The sequence below is a fragment of the Sceloporus undulatus genome, chromosome 1 (genome assembly GCF_019175285.1).
Source record: "Sceloporus undulatus isolate JIND9_A2432 ecotype Alabama chromosome 1, SceUnd_v1.1, whole genome shotgun sequence".
NCBI lineage: Eukaryota > Metazoa > Chordata > Lepidosauria > Squamata > Phrynosomatidae > Sceloporus > Sceloporus undulatus.
The window spans coordinates 142,391,432-142,415,211 of NC_056522.1; the positions used below are offsets into that span (position 1 = coordinate 142,391,432).

Genomic DNA, 23,780 nt, shown 5'->3' on the forward strand with positions numbered 1-23,780 from the left:
TTGCACAACCTTGACACACATCCACACCCACACACATAACCCTAATACACACACACACACACACACACACACACACACACACACACACACACACACACACACACACACACATATATATAGACACACACTAGATGGTCTCAAATAATGTGGAAGGCTTCGTCAGTTGATCTTTCTCCCAAGCATCTGGATAAATAGTTGAAACATATCTTTCTTCTCTCAGTGAAGCCAGTTGGTTTTCATTACTCCTGGATGAACTGGAGACTTCTCATCCATTTAGAAATCCTTATGCTCCCTTACATACCATAAAATCCGAGTGTTGAAAGAGATTCTATAGGCCATAGAGTCCAACCCATTGCTCAATGCAGGACCTCTACTAGAGTCTCCCCAACAGGTAGCTGTCTGTACTCTTTCTGAAGATATCCAGAGAAGGATACCGTACCACCATTGCCAAACCACTCTCACTATCAAGAAGTTCCTTCTAATGTTGAGTTGAAATCTGCCCTCCTCAAAGCCATTAGACATATTTCCACCCTGTGGGGCAGCAAACGACAAGCTTTCACCCTCCTCTTTGTGGCAGCCCTTGAGGCATTTAAAGAGTGTGATCTTGACTTCTCAGTGTACTGTACACCAAGCTGAACATGCCCAGCTCCTTCAACATTTTATCATATGTCTTGTTGTCCATACATCTTATCCTCCTTGTTGCACTTCTCTGAACTAGCTCCAACTTGTCTATGTCCTTGTTAAAACGAGGCACCCAGAAATGACAGCAATACTACAGAGAAGGCCTGACTAGTGCAGAACATTGGAGGATTATTACATCCCTTGATTTGAAAATTATGCTTCTATTAATACATTGGTTTCTTGGCTGAAAAATGCAACCAGTGGTTTCCTCATCATCGGCTATCCTGGCCAGGGCCAATGTAGTTTGATATTTAAAGAACCACATATTCCCCCCTCCCATTTTACCCTCACTGGGACCCAGTGGCATTATTAAAGGGGTGCAGCAGATGTGGACTGCATTGGGTGACACTCCAGATATACATTTGTGGGGCAGTACACCCAATGGGACTGACATGGTTATTAGGCAAGTGAGAAAGGACTTTTCATGCCTTCATTTTGATTCCACAGATTAATAAAAATAATAAGAAGAATAAGAATATTAATTTTTTATTTATGTTTCCCCGCCTCTCCCAGTGGATCGAAGCAGGGTTACAGACTACAAATTAGGCAGATTTTAAGAAACAGTAAATTTTAGAAAGTAAAATACAGATGAACCAAAATCAGGTACTGCACAGCTTCTACACATCCTTTGACACTTCCATTTGTTCTTGCTTGTGCTCCCCACCCACTCCCCTTTACGTCTATTTAGTATCCATGTTATGCAAAGGGCAATTTAAAAATTGCCCTTTTTAGCATAAACGGTTTTTACATGAATGCAAATGTACAGCAATCCAGTTCTTTGTGTTCTATGCATTTTTCCAATGAAGACATTTCTTGAGCTGCAGCACAGAACTGGGGTAATAAATCTAGCTTATCCTATTCACTCCACGAGAAAAAAGTGTACAGCAAAACGAATAAAGGGCATTATCCATTGCCCCTCTTTACAATGCTCAAAGAGCTGAACATCAACGCATGAACCTGTTCCCTCTGTCTCTCCATTTTCCTTCACTGTCCGTGTACACACCACAGTCCAACTACCATTTACTGCTGCAACAGGAACCTAGTGTGTGGTGCAGTGCCCTTCCCAGACATTTCCATGTCTGAGATGGAGAATAAAAATAGTTTTCCTTGTTATGCACAATGAAGCTGATCAAACCAGCAGCTGAATCTTTATCCAGTACAGACAATGGGTCACCATCTTCCAGTGTACCACAGGGATGTTGGAAGTGAAGAAACATGCACCTGCACTTGCAGATAGGGATAACAGGTGAAGTCAGGAAGTTGGGGTTTCCTGGTGTATCTCCTTTTTGTCTTGTCTGTTGCTTCTTCCATACCTATAGACTGATACACCTCAAGCTTGACTTCAGTTCATCTCACAAGTCTTCCGCCCCTCTCCCCCCACCTCACTGAGGCTGTATCCACATTGAAGAATTAATGCAGTTTGACACCAATTTAACTGCCAAGGCTCAATGCTATGGGATTTGTGATTTGTAATTTTGCGAAATACAGTGTTCCCTTGCCTTACATAGGGATCCGTTCTGGACCCCACCGTATAAGGCAAGTTCTGCCTATGCTCGAGTCCCATTGAGGATAATAGGGCTCATGCACGTGGTGGCATGGTGGTGTGAGTGCCGCGGGCGGGCGCGTCATTCATTGAATTGTGCTGGGCTTTCAGCATAAACTGGAAGCCACATAAAAGGTGCCCGTGCATGATGCAGGCACACTGTAATTAGCTTCTCTGTCAGAGCACTCTGGTGTCACAATAATCTACAAATTCCAGGATCACATAGGATGGAGCCATGGCATTAAAGCAATGTCAGACTGAATTATTCCTGCAGCGTGGCAACCTGTGAGAGCAGACCCTACCTTTCCTCTCTTTCAGATATGTATTTCACTCTAGTAGAACTGTCTTTCCAGTGAAGAGAGTCTTTTATTGATGATGCCAGAGACCCATTTACACAGGCTAGTCTAGGAGGTTCAAGATATCCATAGTTCTTTCTTCCAATATTTTGCTGGAAACTGCTGCCTGATGGGGCTGCCTCACTTTGCCTTCTTTCCTAACACCCATTCGTTCTTCTCTTTGCAAGAAGATTATCCATGTTGCAAATAGCCTAGGTGTGAAGATTGTTGCATACTACTGTGGAAAGTGTCCAGAGGCTCCCCATTCTAGATAATGGGTGATATGTTCTAGAATGTAGGCTTAGGGCAAGGTCTGAGTTAGAGGGAATTGGTAGGCAATGGAAGAGGCCCATAAAATGATCCAAGAGACAGGGTTTTCATATGCAGCCTGATTTAACACTTAGACTCCTAGACATTTTCCTGATGTTCTGCTTTTTGAACAGTAAAAGTACAAGAAGTAAAAGAGGAGTTTTTTTTTTAAATGCATCCAACCTGAATGTCTTTGCTGCCATTTCAGTAACCTTTATCAGCAGTTAGTTTGATATAAAGGATATCTGAAGTTTAGAAATTTACAAAGCTGAAGTTCAATCCCCAGGGACTGGTAATATCTTCCCAAAGGATTTCTGAATGGCTTGGCTTTCAGATTTCCTAGATATACAGACAGTGTAATGGCAGGTACAAGCTATTAACTGAGAATGAGTTCAATCAGTCTTGTTGAAGAAGCTGAAAACCTTACCAGAATAATTGCTGCATAATAATAGCTCCATCTTCTTTTTACTGCTTGAATAGTGTTGAATTTTGTAGATGGGGGGGGGGGGGGGGAGAAGAATCCTGTTAGCAATGTTGCTATTACTAAATGCAATCAGACGCTCTTAACTTAGTGATCATCCATTTTTCTGGTATTGTGTTAGAATCTGAGAAACTAAACAAGATAGAGACTGAACAAGACAGTGAGTGACAGATCTTTACATCCTTTGCTTCAGCCTTTATAACCTATGGATGATGGAAGCTGCAGTACAAAATATTTGTTGGGATTCAAATCAAGGGCAGCTGCACTGAAGCAAAGATTCCCTAACCAACCCGTGGCACTATAGAAAATGACTAGCTTGGAGGACAGGGAATCAGAAAAGGCTGTCCAGTGCAAATGATTTATTTATGAAATTTTCAAACCACTTCATTCATATCCAGGTTTTCAAAGCAAGTGTCTTATATACTTAGAAACCAAAGATGCAAATATTAGAATAAACAGAAATATATTAATACAATTCTGGATGGGATTTATCATTCGCAATATCACCTTACTTTGGCACCTGTGGAGTGGCCAAAAGTACCTAGTGAGTGCAGCAACTGGGATGAAGAGTGTAACTTTTTCTGAATTGGCTGCTGAGGTGACTGAGTTTGATGTGTCTACAGTATACAATCAATATTTATTGATTAGCCCATAGGCCATCTCAAAGTACCACAATACAAAATACAAAATAGATAAAATTCTATATAATTCTATATAAAACTCTATGTAAAACTCTAAATAAGAGTTATATAAGATAACATAAGAGGGAAATATGAGGAAATAAGAATAAAAATATAATAAAACTATAGATACAAAACTATATATATATATACACAAAACTAATAAATCACTCTATAAGGCTCTGTGTAAAAGGTTAAAAAAGATAATAATAATAATAATAATAATACAAAAGTCAGTAATACGATAAATAGTCGGAATAAAGTTACAATCATACATCAAACTTCTTCATCACCCTTGCAATTTACCCCAATCATCCCCACATATCTAGATCTCAGGTGTATTGCTTTGCTTAAATATCGAGCTGTAATGAAAGATATTTTTGAGTCTTGACCGCTCATGAAGTATGTTGTTCTAATGTGGGTATACCAGTACATTGTTCATTTGATATATGGACCGAGATACAGGTCTCTTTCCTGCTGGTACAGTTGGCAATTAAATAATATGTGAGCGATATCCTCAATTTCATGATCGCCACAAATACAGGTTTGCTCATTATAAGGAATGCCATTAAATCTCCCAAACCTTACTATGGTATCAAGCTGTTCAAATCTGACATGGGTAAATATCTCCCTCAGGTGTTTTGGCATTTGAATTTTTAGGTAGTTTGCTTAGGTAGTTTGGTAGTGAGCTCGACTCAGGCTTGCATCCTTTCAAGGAAGGAGCTAAAATGAGTACCCAGACTGTTGGGGGCAAATTAGCTTACTTGCTGTTCACCGCTATGATCTTTGGAATAGCGGTATATAAATAAAACAAATTATTATTATTATTATTAATTGAAAGGTCCATTTGTATTGGCTCAACCATTTTAAATTACCTACCTTACTAACAGTGGCTATATCCTTTTGGTCCTCAATATCTTTGTCTCGTATTCTTTTTTGCTTGGTCACTGAATGTACAACATACAGAAAGACCACAACTTCTTATCTAGTTTGTTAATTGGGCAGACCAAACTGCTTGTAGATGGGATTGTAACTGTTCAAAGAGACACAATTTTGGAAGTCTATCTGGCTCCATTTCGTTGATTTTACACCAATAATTAAACACAGTATACATTTGTGACCCAAACAGTATCCATCTGGATTCCCTCTCTTCCTTGCTCTTTGCTCACTAGTTGCTAACTAATGCATTTTATTGCAAATCCATTGTGAGATATTAAAGCTGATCTTTACTTTGGGGCCACAAGTGTAGCCCTAAAGAAGTGATGTATTGCAGATTACATTTTAAAATTTAGGAGATGATGATGGTAACATGATGCAATGCTATTTCAATAGGTTGGTGTCTCACACTTGCTATCCATTGTTTTGGAACCAGCCTTTCCAAACCCCTTGTGCAATTTCAACTGTCTTTGATGCAGAAGGGAAAAGGCAGCCCATGCAGCCCTGTCCAAATAACTTGGAACCATCCAACCGCATTTATCAGTGCAGCTCTCCCTACAGAATCTCTTCACAGGTATGTGGCAGATAAAAATCCAAATTCGCAGCTTTAGCTATTTACTTTTTCTGTTCATCTGTGCAGCTCTTCTTACAAAATCTTTTCACAGGTAAATGGCAAATAGAAATCCAAATCTCAGCTCTAGCTATTACTTTTTCCATTTGTGATGTCATCAGAAAACTGCCAGCTTTTCAAAAGACTGATAAAGTAGTTTTTAGCTCTATAAGCCGAATATAACTATCATGAAGAGTTTCTAAGAGACTATCCACACTGCCAAAACAATCCAGTTTAACACCACTTTAACTGGCCTTGCTCAATGCTATGGAATTCTGGGAACTGTAGTTTGTTGTGGCACCAGATCTCTTTGACAGACAAGGCTAAATATCTCACGGAACTATAATCCCCAGAATTCCATAGCATTGAGCCAGTTAAAGTGGTATCAAACTGGATTATTTCAGCAGTGCAGATGCAGCCTAACTACTGAATTCATTTCCAATATCATCAGTGTTTTTGGTTGCAGGCTGTCATTTTCTTCACTTTGTAAAAATGATCTGCTCTCTGTGTATTCTGAGAACTATGAAATACCTTCTATGGGCTTTATCACACTAGCAAGATCCCATGGGAAAACAGGATTTAAAGGAGAGTTAAATTAAATTAGAATGTAAACAGAACCTGCAAATTCAGGAGGTTTATCACACCGAATTGCTGCTAAAGTGAAATGATGCGAAGTTAAACCAAAGTTAAACCAGAGAAAAATGCCACCTTTTTACTTTCGGAATTTCCCGAAAGTAAAAGCTGCCATTTTTCTCCAATTTAACTTCACATTGTTTCATATTAACAGTGACATTGTGTGATAAACTTTGGGCATTTCTGGGTTTACTCCAATTTAATTCTCCTTTAAATCCTGTTTTCCCACTGGAACTTGCTAGTGTGATAAATTATGTTTCAGTTTTAGCCACCTGTTCCTGTTTTAGCCTGGCAAGCTTGACATAAAGACATCTATACTGTTCAGGCTATTGACTGAATTCATGAACAGTTAACCTGGGTAATATGATAAATGAGACTTTAAACTTGTATTTCCCCACATGTGTTGACCTCTACCTCCTTGTCCTGTTGAATCACAAGTGGAATTCTCTCTATGGTTCAGAACTCTGCTTTACTGGGATCCAGCTTAAACTCTTAAATATGAATTACAGCTGGCCTTTTGGTATCCACTGGGGATTAGTTTGAGGACCCCTCATGGATAGTAAAATCCATGTATTCTCCAAGTCCCATTATAGTAAAATGGTGAAATCAAGGTTTGCTTTTTGGAGGTTTTGGTTTTTTTTAAAAACAAAAATATTTTCAAGCTGTAGATGATTGAATCTGTGGATGTAGAATCCATGGATACAAAGGGATGATTGTATCCGGATGATATAACTGAAGTGTTTTCAAATCTTATAGTGCTCTATAAATTCTCTATTGTAAAGACAGAATGGAGTTAATTTTTATGTTGCATCTCAAAAGGGGCATGTTTTCAAAAAACCAAAACCTAAACAAAGCAAGGGAGGGGGAAAGTCCAATGTGATTTTATAACAGAACTATGGCACTTTGAAATTCATTGGGGGGAAAAAACATCAGAAGAGATGGAAATTTTAAGGCATTAAGTAGAAACTTATTTAGCTTTTTCTTCTCTGTGCTTTGGGCAGCCCAAAAGACTGAACCAATTGTTAAATGTAGCATACCTTTCTTCATCTATTTCTCATATCTGTTCTAGAATGTTAACTGTGGATATATATATATATATATATATATATATATATATGGTGTCTTTTCCTCTCCATCTTTAGGAGGCTGACATAATGAAAGAAATTAAAGAAAACGGGCCAGTGCAAGGTAAAGAAAAGGGGAGCAAATGTTGGTCTTGAGATAGATAGATAGATAGATAGATAATCTCATCAATAAACTAAAGGCACCAGATCCTGTTTGCTCTTGGTGGCTAAGCAGGGTCAACCCTGTTTAGTAGTTGGATGGGAGACTGCCAATGAATACCAGGTGCTGTAGGCTAGATTTTAGGAGTAACTGGCAAAAACACCTTGCCTAAGAAAACTCTGTGAAATTAACAATGTCGCCATAAGTTGTTCCTGCATCTTCTGCTCAGCTCTCCCCTGCCAAACCTAAGATTATTGAAAGTGTTTTTCATCTCTGTTCTATATTTGTTTTGTTCAGAGAAAAGGAATGAGCCGTGCCTATTTACTACTTTGCTAATCTGTACTGCATAGAATCATGAGTCAAACCTCCTCTGAACAAATCTTGCCAAGAAAACCGCATGATAGGTTTGCCTTAGGGTCACCATAAGTCAGAAATGACTTTGAGATACACAACAACCAACTCTAGTCAGGATTAATCAATAGGATTCTAATAAAGCAGTTGTGCATTCATGGATGGTAGTAACTATTCCTTAGTATCTTCAAGTGTGCCACTTTAGTAACTGGAACTGCAGGAATAGCCACTGTATATTACCATTGTATGAGGGGAAAACAAGGAGCCACACTGGCAGATATGCAAGTGGCTTTACAATGTTGGTATTCAGCAGAATTGTGGTAAAGCACAACTGCCATATAACTGCATGTGTGTAGATTTGCATCTCACAAATATGTTGTAGGATTTCAGAAAGTGAGAGGAGGAACTAATGCATGATAAAGACAGAACGAATAGGTAACATATTTACCATTTTAATAGCTAGCAAGAAAAATATAGTGGAAGACAAGCTATTAATAGTGGAAGTCAGTAGCTCCCATGTCAGCAAGAAAGTAAATTGCCTCTGGGTTTAGACATGCACTTTAAAAGAGCTATCCAAGATGCTTAACCCTTCCTTCAAAATAGGGTGACCACCATCACTGTCTCCAGATTAAAATTTGGCAGGATTCATCCTGCACCCATCCAATATGAAAGCCACCAGCTATCTACTGACTGTGGGGAAAGTACAGAGTAAAGATACATTCAAAAAGAGCAAATAATTTGACTGGAAATGCAGAGAAATTAGAGGCAAGGAAACCATAGTATCAGTATTTTGAAGATCCAATCTATGAAGTTTAGGCTTCAATGTTATCCAACTGGAAGTGGTGTCTGTACTTCTTTCAAAATGCCCATGTGTGTCAAGATGAATCAAGATGGTCTCAGTTGTTTCTGGCTTTCAGTTAAAACCTTAACAAAAGAAAGAAAGCATGCCAATGGGGAAATGTAGAATAATGAAGCAAGAAGCCAAGAAATGAAAGTATAAATAAAAAGGACATTAACTGGAAGAAAAATGTTAAGAATGGGAGGACAAAAATAAAAAGGAAGGAACCATCACAATGTCTTTTGCTTCTATTTAAACAAGGAAATGTCTTACACTTACATTTTATTTTCATTAAACAATACATCCAACGGTATCAGATATCATGTTAACACTACATATAAACATTCTTCCAAATACAGAAATACACCAGGAAGCACCTTATATTAAATTCCAAATCTGACTAATTTATCATATATTTTCAAATACTATTTGTTTATGCTTATGTCAGACAAAATTTTCCAAATGACTAAGTGACATGGCAGCAATGAGCAATAAAAACATATCTAAAAAACACACAGCATATAAAAAACTATCCCGTCATTATTATATCACTTTTAAATCAATGTATTTTAGAAAAAAATAAAAGAAAATAAGCATTATCTTTCTTTCTTTTAAATTTTTTTTTAGCTGTCATGCAAGTATATGAAGACTTCTTTCTTTACAAGACTGGGATTTATAAACACATTTGGAGTAGAGACGGGAAAACACAGAATGGTTATGAGAAGAGGCCACATTCTGTTAAAATTGTTGGGTAAGTGAAGCAATGGGTGTTACCTATGTAATATACAATGGTTAGATATTTGAACGATAACATCTAAGGTTTTCTACTGATGGCAGACTTTCCTTGGTTTCCAGGCCAGGACTACAATTACATAAAGTTAGGTGGTTGCCTTGGGTGGCAGATGCTGTGAGAGAGGGAGTGAGGGCAGTTGATGGAGGATAAAACTGTGTGACAGAACTGGCATTGGGCCACTGAAGGTGCTCTGAGGTGCATGCATGGAGATAGTACTTTTCTAATGTTATTGTTGACTGCCAGACTAGTCAGTTTCTGTACATAAAATGCTATTGATCACCATCTTAGGCTTTGCCTTGGCCTCAGGTGGCAAAACAGGACTTGTCCTCATTGTTTTGCTTCCTTCACTTCACTGTGCCAAGATCAGGTCTTGTTTGGCTCCCTCTCATTTTTTCAAAGCCCATAAGTAAGAAAGTGGTGGGGTGTAGGCATACTGTCACCTATTAGTTTCCCCCTTTTATTTCTATTTCCTATAGCCCAATAAAAGTGAAATAATTGTGTTTTGAAATAAATCAATACCCTTCTATGCTTGAGGGAAAATCAAATTATTTTTCTTAATTCGAAACTTCACCCAGTACACTACAGGTACAATATTTATATTTCCATCTCTAGCAAGAATGATTTTGGTAATGGCTTAAGGATTTATTATCGGAGGATATGAGACATCTTGTAACTTGAGCTTTAAAATTGGAGACACTTAAATATTCAGGGAGCTAATACAGTCATTTCCTAATAAAAGAGCTTGGAGTTCTAGAAATTGAAAACAGTTCCAGGAAATCGGTTTGAACACTGAGTGTGTGTGTGTGTGCATGTATATGTGTATGCATACAGATATATGAGAGATAAGGAGGGAGAAAGAGAGAATAAAAACTTTTACATATACTTTAAAATGTGACAACAGTAAAATCAGTTCTGTGTCAAGGATTCTCAGGAAGTTAGCTTTGCCTGACTTCAAAATATTATTTCTATAGTCATGTAAAGCAGCTTTCCCAACCTGGCACTCCCTAGATATGATGGATTATAAATAATGGTAGTTGCATTCCAATCCATCTGGAAGATATGAGATCAAGGAAGACTGATCTAAAAATTTGACATTGAATGAAATGCTTGTCTTAAATAACTGACAGCCACTGTTTCAAAGCAAAACATAGGAAATGCTATCAAAATTACTCCCATCCTGCTTTCATCCTATGTGTTCAGGTTATTTGGACTTGCTTTCAGGTTCCCAAACTTGCTGCACACTGCTGAGCTCATGAGACTATATTTTTTTTTCTTTGAAAATTATCAGTATGCACACCTGTTATTATTATTATTATTAACCTTTATTTATGAAGCGCTGTAAATTTACACAGCGCTGTACATGCAACTTTTCAGAAAGTAAGCCTGAGCATGCAACCTAACAGGTTTCTTTTTTGCATGTGTTTTGTTTATTTATTCCTCCTAGAAAGAGACCCAAGGTGGCTCACAAGCTATTTTAAAAAAAAAAAACCTTTACAATAAGAATTTAAAAAAACAATTACAATCATCTAGTTAAAACAGTATAAAATTAACATTAAAAACATACAAAGTTAAAAATATATCTAAAAAGCACAAAGCATATAAAAACCACCCTGTCATTATTATATCAGTTATAAATCAATATACCTACATGGTCATGTGCATTTATAATCTCTAAGGCTCCATTCACACTGCAGAAATAATCCAGTTTGACACCACTTTAATAGCCATGGCTCAATGCTATGGAATTCTGGGAATTGTAGTTTGTTGTGGGACCAGAGCTCTGACAGAGAAAGCTAAATGTCTCACAAAATTACAGATCCCAGAATTCCATAGCATTGAGTCATGGCAGTGAAAGTGGCATCAAAGCACATTATTTCTGCAATGCAGACAGGCCCCCAGAAGGAGACATCCAACATAAACTAAAACGTGTGCTTAAATTCTCTGACTACCTGACTCAAATTCTCAAATAGAAGGTAGGAGGAATGGAAGGCACAGTTTGGGTGGGGGGACAGGGGGAATGCTCCTACCTTGAAACTGAGCTGTTATAAAATATACAGCCATTTATCTTGCCCATTTGTTTTGTTGGCAACTATCCTGCTGTCTTAGCAATGCCAGAAATATTTAGCCCATAAAGTTTTTGTTAGAAACATTGGAGCCTCTTATATTGTTCTTTAGTATGATTAAATTACACTGTGGATTTCCCCTTACCCACCATTTGAAGGGGACTAAACATGATGCAGAGAAAAAGACATATATACACAAAGAAAATGCAAGGGTATATTGAAGTGGTGAACAAATTAAACTCTAACAGAACTGACTGCAAGGGCTTTAAATTGTATATAGTGGGCCCTTGGTATCCACTGGGGTTTGGTTCCAGGACCTCCCATGGAGATCAAAATCCACATATGCTCACATCCCATTAGAGACAATGACATAGTAAAAAGGTATCTGTTATATAATATGGCAAAATCAAGCTTTGCTTTTCAACATTTATACTTTTTGGAATATTTCAAATCTGTGGATAGTTGAATCCGTTGAATGGAAAATCTGTAGATTTGGAAGGTTGAATGTACAGGTTCTATTTTGTTACTTCAACAGATTTAAGGTTTTACTTTTATAGTTTAATTGCATTTTAATAATTACTTTTTGAAGGTTTTCACTCATGTCTCTCTAGGTGCTTTATCTGAATTGCTTTTAATTTTCATAAGCTACATACAGTCCTAGTTTAGGAAAAGAGGAAGATTATAAATGAATGGATGAATGAATTTAAATAATAAATGGCTGGTATTCAATATTGGAGTAAAAAATCCATAACCTAGATCTGTAACTTCTCTGTATCCACTAATTCTATATACACAGTCCACCTTAAAAGCTAGCAGTTGCAGCAGGTGAAGGAAGTTTGTTCAGCTGGTGGTCAGGGCACTAGGATGGTGACATTTCCAATCCCCTTCCCACCAGTAACCAAAGCAGGACCCCTGGCTCAGGGCTTTGTCACAGCCTTGCTTGTGGTCAGGATGGGGTGCAAACATCCTCCTTCTTGTGCATTGATTGTCAGCTGAATGGACCTCCTTCACAAAGCCGCAGCTGGCGCTTAAGGTGCACTGGGGTATGGGAAATTGGGCCAGAAGATATTACTGTACTCAGTTAGATCTTTTTAACTAAGTAGCCCCTCTAGGGTTCCTGTGAATAATAACCTTATTTACTCTGAAGTGAGCCATTTAGTTCAATGATAACTTTGTTGTTGTTAGCAGCCCTTGAGCTGACTTTGGAGATTAGAGGGGAAAAGCCAGGAGTAAAAGGCATACTCCAGGCATATTTGTGCTGAAGCTTTTTAGACAACGTCACACTCATCCAGGACTTATCCCATGAAGAACCAGGAATGCTCCAGCAACAAACCATTTGTGCTTTTTTGTGGGATAAGTCCTGGATGAGTGCGACGTCGTCTGAAAAGCTTCAGCACGATTTTGTGATTATGCCAGGAGTATGCCTTTTACTCCTGGCTTTCCCCTCGTCTGATAATCTCCTTTGACTCATGGTGACCTTCTGGATAAGACATCTCCAAGACCTCTGTCATCAACCTCGCTTCTCAGGTCTTGCAGGCCCAGGCCTGTTTCTTCCCTGATCAAGTCTAACCCTCTGGCATGTGGTCTTTGTCTTTCTACTGCCTTCCACCTTTCCTAGCATCATTGTCTTTTCTAATTATTCATTTTCCTCATGATGAGGCCAAAATACAACAGCCTCAATTTAGTCATCTTGGCTTCCAGGGAGAGTTCAGGCATACTCTCTTCTAGGATCCAGTTGTTTGTCTTTTGACTATTCTCTGCACTGTTCTCCAGCACCTTATTTCCACATAACTGTGCTGTGCATGGCATTTAAATCTTAACATCTTGTGGAACATCTTCTTTGCTATTGCAGAGATTGGGGATGACAGCTCCCTGAATCCCTCAGCCATCATGCCCATCAGGCTTGCAGTCCAAAAGTAACTTTCCTAGATTTTACAACCGTGTCATGTGTTAAGTAATGTTGCCAAGGTCTGCTAATGTGTTGTGAAAACTGTACACCCTTGAATATCATAGGAGCAAGCTGAACATTATCTCTGCCACAGGATTTCAGTTGGGTTATTCTCAGAAAGTTGAAAATAAAACTATTATGCCTGGCAATGCATACTACTGATGTATAACCACAGGGCTAGAACATTCACTTGCACTGTTTAAAGATAAAGAAGAATATAAGTTCAAAGAACAGCATCTGAGCATCATTCCTCTATGATTAACTCTAATTCACAAACCTTTAATGTTCTAAAGAATGAATCATCACAACAGTCAGTTCTCCTGCTGAGCAATCCTAGGACATCTTACCCATTTAAACGAATCCAAAAATATACAGAGAAGCTTCTTGCTTTTGTGTGCTTTTCAGCTGTACTAATTTTTCTTTTTTATCCATTGTGATCTCTGTGTTGTTTGTTTATTTACTTACTTATTTAAGTATTTTAAACACTACCTTTTTCTCTGATGAAAAACAGGATACTGCACAACTATAGTTAATTGGGGGGGGGAATCCACCAAAAACATATTGTTGTCATTTAAAAAAGAATGGCAACCAATGGAATGCAACAAAACAGAATCAGGCAAATTGCTTGGTCAAAGAAAAAGAATTTGAGATGGCTGGCACTGAAATATGTGCCCTGTTGGTACCAGCTGCATTTCCACAGGGAGAGTGGAGCATCAGAACTGAGGAAGCTCTTTCATTTGTGGACAAGGAATGTACTTGTCAGAATGAGAAAAACTTTTGCCTGTCAATGGGACAGCCAGGGGAGCAGTCTAGTCTCCCTAGGAAGGGAGTCCCAGAATCTCAGAGCAGCCACCCAGAAGACTCTCTCTTGCATTCGCACCAGACACATCTCGCTAGTCACAATACTGGTGCTCCCCTCCCTCCTCTGCTGGAAATCCCTCACTGCAGGTTATGTGCTTCCCTAACTTAACACAATAACATCTTTCTTAGTTGAAGCTATGCTTGCTGGTGAAATACTTCTCATGTGAAAACTTGGATTGCTCCCAATATCAGTCTTATGTCAGTTATGAATATGACGTCAGCTGTGCTACAAACCCTTGTGGAAGGAACTGAGATAATATTTTGTACATGGAAGCTTTACACTCTTTTCCCAGCACATCCTAAGAAGGAAATATGTGTCACTCACTTGTCTGGCTCCTTCTTTTTCTCAGTACAGGAAACTTTGGAGTACCTTCATCTGGCCTTTCCCCTCCCCATCCCCTCATAGACAGCCCCTCCCCGGTCACATTTATTCTTGCCCAACTGCAGCCACCACTGTAATCATAAGCAAATCCACATTTTCAAATGGACCCTCATTAACAAATAGGGTAGAGCTAAGGCCTGGAGGTGGCCATTCAGGTGAAGGTGCCTATAGAATCCTGTTTTATTTCCTCAAGGTCAGATGCCAAGCCTCCATGAGCAACCAGTCTCTACAGCTCACTTGCTCAGCTACTGCTACTCCATCCTTTGTTCTTTGCTTTGGCCAGCTATCTCATTTCAGGCACGGATTCTCTGTGTATCCCCAGCTTGCTAGTGATTTAGTTTCTGCTGTTGGTTAGCCCTCACTTTCATTGTCCTTACTGCTCTCTTGCAATTAATCTCATTGTCTCCCTTCACACTTTACTCTCTGGTTCTGCAGGAGGTACCTAATTATACGTATAAGAGACACCAGTACATGATGTTAACTTACTTGCTGGTATAGCTGTCTTTTACATGTTGGAACAATATCTCTTTTCCATGTCTGGAGCTTCATTAAACTGAATTAAAATGCATAACAATGTTTTGTTATGCTAGCCCCTGTGCTTGAAGTTGTTTGAGAGAGTGTGAAGCTGTTTGAAGGCATATATATCTGCTATGCAAGAAAGAGACCCATAGGCTTTCTGATAGTGCTACACTCAATGAAGTTATATTGCTAGAAATTTATTGGCCGTGTTGAAAGCCATTCTTTCTTGGGATGGAAAAGAACAAAGTAACTGTCAGCTTAGCAGGAAAATTAGTTTCTTAAAAATTGTGATGATGGATAGACTTTCAAAGTTTGGTGCTCCGGCTTTGTTCAAAAGCTCATAATTAAAGTTAAAACATATATCACTGGTTTATGGAAAACTTTCCCTTTGCACCCTTGCCATTTAATATAGATCCTATCTTATTTACTTTGCACTAGGAGGGGTCATTATGACACACTAGCAAAAGCAATTATACCTCCATGCTGTTGGTTAACTTTATTGTGGCTCCCGTTTACATTCCCCCTTGATGGTACTCATGTAAAAATTCTGGCTCTGGCTTGAAATGAATGAACAAGGGTCAAATCCTGTGGAAGAGTTAAAATCAGTACCCTGTTTTTCTTCTCTCCCATTGTCTTCACTAGAGAGGAGCAGCAGGAAGATGTTTGTGGAGCTCCTGTTTTGTTTAGAATCAGGCAAGATGGGTGTCCTTATAGCCAGCCTTATCAAGATCCAGTTTCACCACATGGATGGGCTAGTTGTGTCACGAGCCCCAAAGCACAGGCCTTTCTCTTCTCTGTGTTCTACATTTTTCTTTCACTGAACTATCAGATGCTGACCTACTCAGGTTTACTTCATGTCTGTAATAGCACACATGACCAGTCACTGGCAACTTTAGTTAGAAGGATCTGGTTAGCAATGGAAGACATCTGCTTGGGAACTCAGGAAACTATTGCCTGTCAGAGTAAGCAGTACAAGATGGGGGGAGGGAGGAATCTGACCAGGCATAGGTTTGCCTCCTAGGGTCTGTCCCTTTAAAATACTCCTCATTCCAGGGAAATAGAATGTGATCTGGCCAAATGCTTTTCACAGGTGTTCAGCCTTTTTGTGGTCCCCACGGTCATACCCAGCCTGGCTGAGGACTCAGAAGAAGATTTTGAGCCTGACATTGAGCCTTAGCCTGGCCCTAGCTCTGTCCTGAGAGCCCCCAGCAGAGTCTGTGGCCTCAGAAGAGACTCAGCAGCCAAACCTCCAGGCAGCAGAGCCTTCAGAAGTTGTAGACATGGAGGAGGATGCCGACATACCTATCTTCAGCCAGAGAAGATCTGAAAGAGTATGCCTCTGGTGCTTGAGGAGGCTTTATGCAAAATGCCAACTCATCAAAGAGCACCTGCACTAATGACAGCTGATGATAAAAGCCTGGGAAGGATGCCAGAGCTTTTGTCAGAAGCTGCTATCTGAGTTTGCTGGTGAAAGCATGCTGTTTCCTGATCTTCAGCTTGTCTTCTTGGCTTGGACATTTGATTCTCACACTGCCTGATCATTCTGCTTCTCTGGAACCCATGACCTTCTTGGATTGCTCAACTATGCTCTTGGTTTGATCCCTTGGCTTGATCCCATGGAACTTTGTTACTCTACTCTGCCTTTATTTGTATGCTTGTTCGTTGAGGCTTGCTTTAACTCCTCAAGCTCTGTGAGGAGTTCCTTTGTTTGTTTTTGGATTGGCTATTAGCATTTGGCTGCTTGCCTGGACACCCCCCCTAAAAAAAAACCCTCCTTAAACTCTGTAGAAAAAGGCTTCACCAGTGTGCACCAATTCCTACAGTACTCTTACGTATAGACTAGCCCCTGCATTTGTGTTGTCTGTCAAGGGCCATTGTCCTCCCAAAAACCACACTAGCAACATGGTTGGAGAAGAAATGGCCATAATTTTATTGGTTACAGCTGAAATAGGGTTAGCCAAATACATGGGGCTGGATCCAGGCATCTACCAACCCGCCTGTTGATTGATGAGCCCAACTCTGGCTGGCACCAGACCAAGGGGACAACAGGGCAAGATCTGCGTGGGCTGCCATCCATCATGATTCTCTTGTCACTGGGGAATTCTAGAAAGATGTCATAGCACTTTGATTATTGTTCATCCATCCACTCACCCATCCACTTTATTGGCAAGTTTAAATATCTTCATTATAAATATGCAGACAGGTATTGATTGTGTAATCTATTGAGTGCAGCATTCCTTTTTCCTTAGGCAAGTGCTTGTGAAAGAGGCTGCCTTGCATTGATATCATTATGTGCCTTACTCGACACTGATTAACAGCAAACCTATGCTCAGGGTTTCTTGGCAAGATTTGTTCAGAAGAGGTTTGCCATTGTCCTCCTATGACAGTGAAAGAGTGATACTACTTTTCCTTCTATTACACTGGAGAATGGCTGTGGGTTTCCATGACTGAGCTGGATTTGAGCCCTGGCCTCCCAGAACCTTAGTCCAACTTGTAAAAAATGATTATTTAGTCTAGAAATGTCCTGACAGGAAACACAATGGCTGTCCCAATAAAACAACAAGTACCATTTTGGCATACACTACTGTGCATGCTTTAAAAATGCTTATTGTTAGACAAATGATGATGATAGCATTTAATATAAATTTGAAAATGAATAACTTGTAAGTTGGCTCCTGGGCTTTTACTCCTGCGGGGAAAAGCCTGGGAGAGAAGAGGAGGAGGAATGCCCATATTAGTGGCCTTGACCTTGCAAATAGTCGAAACCACAAATCTCAAGTTCGGGAATGTGGAGGGAGGACTATATTTCACTTTAACTGCTCTGACTGCCTCCTGTTGCATTTTGGGCTTTGTACTCCAGTGAGGACTAAGAGCTCTCCGGCTGAATATTTTAAATGCCCCTTCCTAAACTGCAAGTCTCAGAATGAAACAGGAGGCAGCCAGAGCAGTTAAAGTGGAACAGCAACATTTTAAGAGTGTAGTGTGATAATCTCCTAGGACTTTATTTTTCTCCTCTTCCTCCTCCTCCGTCAATGAACAGTGACTATTAATCAACTCCCATAGATAATCAATAAGTGATTTGCCCAAAGTCTCCAAGAGGAAATAGAAGAGCCAAACCTGGAAACTTTCCCCAGAAATTCAGTGATCTGCCTGAAAACACACATACCGTTAATATACAACTTAAGTTGTATCATTACTTGCAGCTCCGTCATAATTTATGCTGTGATAGTATCCAGGGTGTAGAAAACATTCTCTAAATAAGAACAGAAACCTATATTCCATGTTCATCTTGCATTTCCATAATCATTTCACTGTTAAATACAAAAGTGTCTCTGAGTGTTATTGCCTTACAAAAGTGAGATGAGAGGCAGCAAGATAGAAGGGGCTTTCTGTTTATCTCTCCACATGCCCTCAAAGCTCTTTTGTAAAAGCATACCTTTTGTCCTGCTAGAAAAATCAGTTTGACAAAAGGAATGTTTTTACAACCACCATCCTCTGGAAGAGAATGCTATGATGTAATGTGGGGAAGTAAGCAGAAAGCTGCTTCTATCTTGTTGCTTTTTGTCTTAATTTTGTAATGTGATAAGGTTCTCAATTTCACCTCTAGAATTACTTGTTTAGTTAGATGACTGTTGGATTTTATATTTTCAAAAGGGGGCAATCAACTGTTGTATGTATTTTATCCCAAGAGTCCTAGATATACTCTGAAACTTTCATGGCATCTAATACAGTTTAATTTATTCAAAGTTGCGATTCTTTCTCCATTCCATCTTAAGACTCAGATCACACAGACTTCATGACTTCAACATGGGATCAGCTCTGCCCTTCCCACATTTTTGGTCACATATAACCATTTAACGAGATCTTGAAGTGAAATCTTACTCAAAATTATGTGTACAGTTTTGATCCTAATAATGATATTGACTTATGATGGATATTGGAATTTTTCATAGGAACCAGCAACACTTACTCTTTTTGCTGTGCAGTTATGTTTTCTGAAGAGGAACAGCACAAATTGGCTACTATGGCCATTGGCAAGCAAGGGGAGCTTGCCCAGTAGTCTGATAATGAGGAAATTATATCGTATTCCTTCATTCAACCAGTTGGGGGCCCACACTGCAAGCTAACTTTATAATATTTTTTAAAATGTCATTTAATACTGTTTTTAGATAGCTGATTTTAACTGCTTTTAAATTTTTTATTGTAAAATCTTTTAAACAATTTTATCTGTGAGAAAAATGGCATAGAAATGAAATAAATAATTAATTAATTTGAAAAGTAGTGAGGACATGTAGGCATGCAGATCCTCTTTTCCCCAATTAAGCCCTGCAACCAGTTTTCTCCTCTTATTTATCTTATTTCCTGCTTACAAAATATCAGTCCAGTGGAGCCTGATGGTTACAATATTAGCAGGGATAAAGCCAGAACAGACCAGCAGCTTCAGAATGGCTGGGGGGCATGGTGTTTACATGCACCACACCCCCAAGTCTCCCAGAAGTCATGCTGGCGATTTCATGCAGGGGTTTTAGAGGCCACTCGTCCCAGTGGCAGCAAAAAACTGGCTCTAGAGGAAAAGGGGTGGCTTTTTTCTACCCCAAATAGAAGCCTATTTTTCCATTCCTATTCGTACCGGAAGCTGGCTTGATTGGGGTTGTATGTCTGTTGGCTGTGGCCCCAATTCAGCCTTAAATGGTGCATCTCCAAGCTGCCCCATTGGGTCCGTCTGTTTCAGATCCATCATTTAGCTCATTGAATTCAGCACATTGAATAAAATCTCCTTTAAAGTCAGGACTAATATCTGGAGTGGATTCACCACCTCACTGATCTCAGTGCCCCTACCTCCTCTGTGCAGATCACAATGGTATCTGCTGATGGCCAGTTATCACCAGGCAAGTTTCAGAAAACCTTTCTCCATCTTGCAGTATCTTGGGTCCCTACTTCCCCCGAAAAAGGGCTGCAGAAAGGATAATCATCAATGCAATGGAGTCAAAACATTTGGCGACCTTGGAACTGAGCTAAATGTGGAACCAGAAGGGAAAATGTCTTTGCATGGAACTCACATTTTTATTCTGCCTGCCCATAAAGGAAAGCCTGTTAAGGAAAATATCAAGCCCTTTCAGTAATAGATAGGCTATGCGTTCATAAATAAGTCAAACATTGTATGCAATACTTCATGTTCAGAATAGTAGAGAAATCATTCAAACGGGTAATTTTGTCATGGTGGTGTGTATTGATTGCTCACAATAAAAATTTTAATAGACGGAAACTTTTCCCTCGATGTTCCTTTTATACGCATGCTGACCTTCGGGTACTAAGAGGGAGCAGGAGAATTAACACTGTATGTTTCTCTACTGTCATCTCTTTGGCTAGGTGGGGTGCCTTACATAATGGTGAAGGACAGAGACAAAAATTTTGGGTAAGTGACTTCAGTCTTAAAAATCCAGAGAATGTTAACTAACATTAAGAGGGGTACCTTGGCTTGTTAATTCCAGTGGAATATAAAGCTGGTTGGTTCCAAAAGGTCAAACTGCGGATGCTGCTGATTCATTCTTTCAGGATTTTATCAGACTGGCAAAAAAGACAGGAGCATAGCAGTATGCTGCTATCAATATTGCACAATAATGTGAAGAATATCACACGACATCACGATTATCCCTTGATTAGCCCATGAATAAAGAGGCATTCTGACACCACTTTTTATTTATGGGGAAATCCCATGAATAAAAAGCATCACTAGAATGCCTCTTTATTCATACAGTAATTGTACAATCATTACGTCGCATTATTACACGCTATTGACAGAAGTATACCACTATGCTCCTGTCCTTTTTGTTAGTCTGATAGTCTTCAGCTTCTTATTAACCTGCGCCCCACAAAATGTTTTACAAATAATGTTGTTAACTGCAATACATTACTTCGGACAGCATTCATAGCCCAGAACTTTTAACGGCTCCATAACATTGCATGGAATCCCATAATACATCTGGTTTAATCCAAATCTGCATATGGGCATGGTTTGATTTTGTCTTAAACTGTTTTAATTTAGTTTAAACTGATTTGTTTTAACCAGACAGATTGTTTAATATTTTTTTTAGTTTACTTTAAAATGCCTCTTACTGTTTTAAACTGTTAGAAATTATTTTATTGTAGATTTCCTGAGCTCCTTGGATGTCGAGTGTGATATAAATAGTATGAATTAGTTAATTGATGAATACAGATATCTCAGATATGCACTGCTAGTCAAAACCAAAGCAGGTATTTGCCCATGATACAGAGCTCTATCTGAACAAAACACATTCCTTTTATTCTTTAATTGTGAAAATGTCTTATATAAACAGTGTGTGGTGTGACTAGATGGGAGTGAGAAAATGGGAAGAGCAATGATGTAGCATTTCACAACATCCAATATGTAATAAACAACATGGATCTGACGCAGCATGAGATTTTACTTCATTTCTCCATGCTGCTTCTCACCCCCAGCCATGGACCTGATACACAATATAAGCCTGACATCTGGCTTAGTCTCATTACATCTGGATTCTATTACCCAGTGGAGATGGGCGGACATGCTGATTTCAACTTCTTGTGTCTGGCATTGTTTATTAATATTGTAACAACCATCACCATCCCTAGTGTTTAATTAAAAACAAACAAACAATGTAGTTGCTGATCAAGTTGGTAGCATCATATAGGACCTCAGGTAGCTCATTAGAAGAAGCAAAGGCAGGTGACAATCCATTTGTCAGACAACAATACTAATCTCACTCCACCCCACCGCCTCTTTCTTCTCCTTTAAATTGCACTCATTATTACAGTTTGGGCATTCACAGTAATACATTTTTATGCGTTCCCTCACCTTTAGATTGCTGCAAATTCCTGGGGGAATTCCTGGGGAGAAAATGGCTACTTCAGGATTTTACGTGGACAAAATGAATGTGACATTGAAAAAGTGGTCATAGCTACCAAGTGTCACCTTTAGAAGGTTTTCTTTTTCTTTAACCAGTATTATTTGTGAAATCCTTTTGTAAAAATGGAATATAAAAATGGTAACATTATGCATACTTTCTCTCTCTTTCCCTCGCTCTCTCTCTCTCTGGTTAGTTGCTTCAGCATCACTGATGAGTTTATATGTTAATTAAATGGGATGTAAATCGCTGATGAGTTTATATGTTAATTAAATGGGATGTAAATCCAGCCACCCAAACTCTTTGTTCATTTGCTTTTCTTCCTGTTATTTAGATATGGGTATTTTACATATCCTTAGTCATGATTGGTACAGTCCAAAGGCAGGAGGAGTGTGCAAGTTCTCATTACCCTTGTGCTTGTGTAGTTGAGATTACTCATAAAGAATGCTGGACTGGCAAAAACTTTGCTCTGGTCCAACAACTTTGCTCATGTGTTCTTGCTTGATCAGGGTAACATCGAAGTTTCATTGTCATCACAATATTCAACTTAGGTCATGCAGCCTAACATAAAGCCTGGGATTTTGTTGGAATTATTCCTACACTGATTGGATTTTTTGGTTTATTTTTAATCCACTTTTTGGAACCACAGGATTGCATGAATTTAGCAGAAATTTTTAAGTATCTCATGAAACTATAAATTCTAAGATTCCATAGGATGGTGCTACGGCAGTTAAAGTGGTATCAAGGTCCTATAATTGTATAATGTGAGTACACCATTAGTCAAACTAGTTATTTTTATGCAAAGGGATCTTTTAGCACCTTTGAGACTAACCGAAAGAGATGTGGGTAGTATGAGCTTTCATAGACTTGAATTTACTTCCTCAGATGCAAGTTGTTATGTGCATCAAAGGGAGGCTTAAACGCTTTAAAACAGTTCTCAGAAATGGCGTTCCCTGGAATGCAACAGGAATGCGATTGGAACCCCCGGCGGCAAAGGCGGCATTCCAGTGTGCAGTAAAATGGGGTTCTTGGCCCCATCACGTTCCCGTCACGTTCCGTGTGCGCCTGCGTGTGGGCACGTTTTAACCCCAGTGCAATAAACTTTGAGGAGAAAATGAAAAATTATACATGAAAAAATGTCTTGCTGAAGAACAAAGTTTTTGCGCTACCAGTAATAAAAATTATAGAGTTCTTTTGCTTGAAATATTCACATTTTTAAATCTCAATGAACAGTACTTTATACCTATTCACAGTAGCATCTCACTGTGTCAGGGAGGTGCTGGTGAAAGACCCAAACACATTGGTTTGCAAAGGTCTGCTCTTAAATTCATGGCCTTTCTAATTTTTATCAAAAGTTTCCACTCCCAACTCACCTTCTTCTCCTAGTGTGGTTGCAGGGCTCATCTAGAAGAAGGGAAAGTCTCTGGAAGAATTGACAGCTACCATTTCTATTTGTTTTGATTGCACCTGTATATTCAAAGGTTTGCAAACTGTTTCTTGAAATATTCCAGGGTTTTCTCATTCCATGCCTTGTGATCTTCCTCTCCACCTGCCCTATTGATCATGTCACATTGCAAAAACAGATTTTCACCAGTTTCCACTGGGTCTTCTTTATTATTAATTCAGGAGTTATAGAGAAGTGATAAACTACTTCACAATACACTTGTTAAACATTAGCATCATTGTGT

The 23,780-nt window shown here is 39.1% G+C and overlaps 1 protein-coding gene across 1 annotated transcript in view; it reads left to right on the forward strand.

The window, feature by feature from the left end:
* The window catches only part of TINAG (tubulointerstitial nephritis antigen), a 49,340-nt gene extending 27,174 nt beyond the window's left edge, over positions 1 to 22,166 (forward strand). The window contains exons 7-11 of the mRNA XM_042445897.1: positions 5,362 to 5,539; positions 7,351 to 7,396; positions 9,249 to 9,372; positions 20,558 to 20,603; positions 22,050 to 22,166. Coding sequence (XP_042301831.1) covers positions 5,362 to 5,539; positions 7,351 to 7,396; positions 9,249 to 9,372; positions 20,558 to 20,603; positions 22,050 to 22,166 — 511 coding nt within the window. The remainder of the gene's footprint in view (positions 1 to 5,361; positions 5,540 to 7,350; positions 7,397 to 9,248; positions 9,373 to 20,557; positions 20,604 to 22,049) is intronic.
* The last annotated feature ends 1,614 nt before the right edge of the window (positions 22,167 to 23,780 follow it).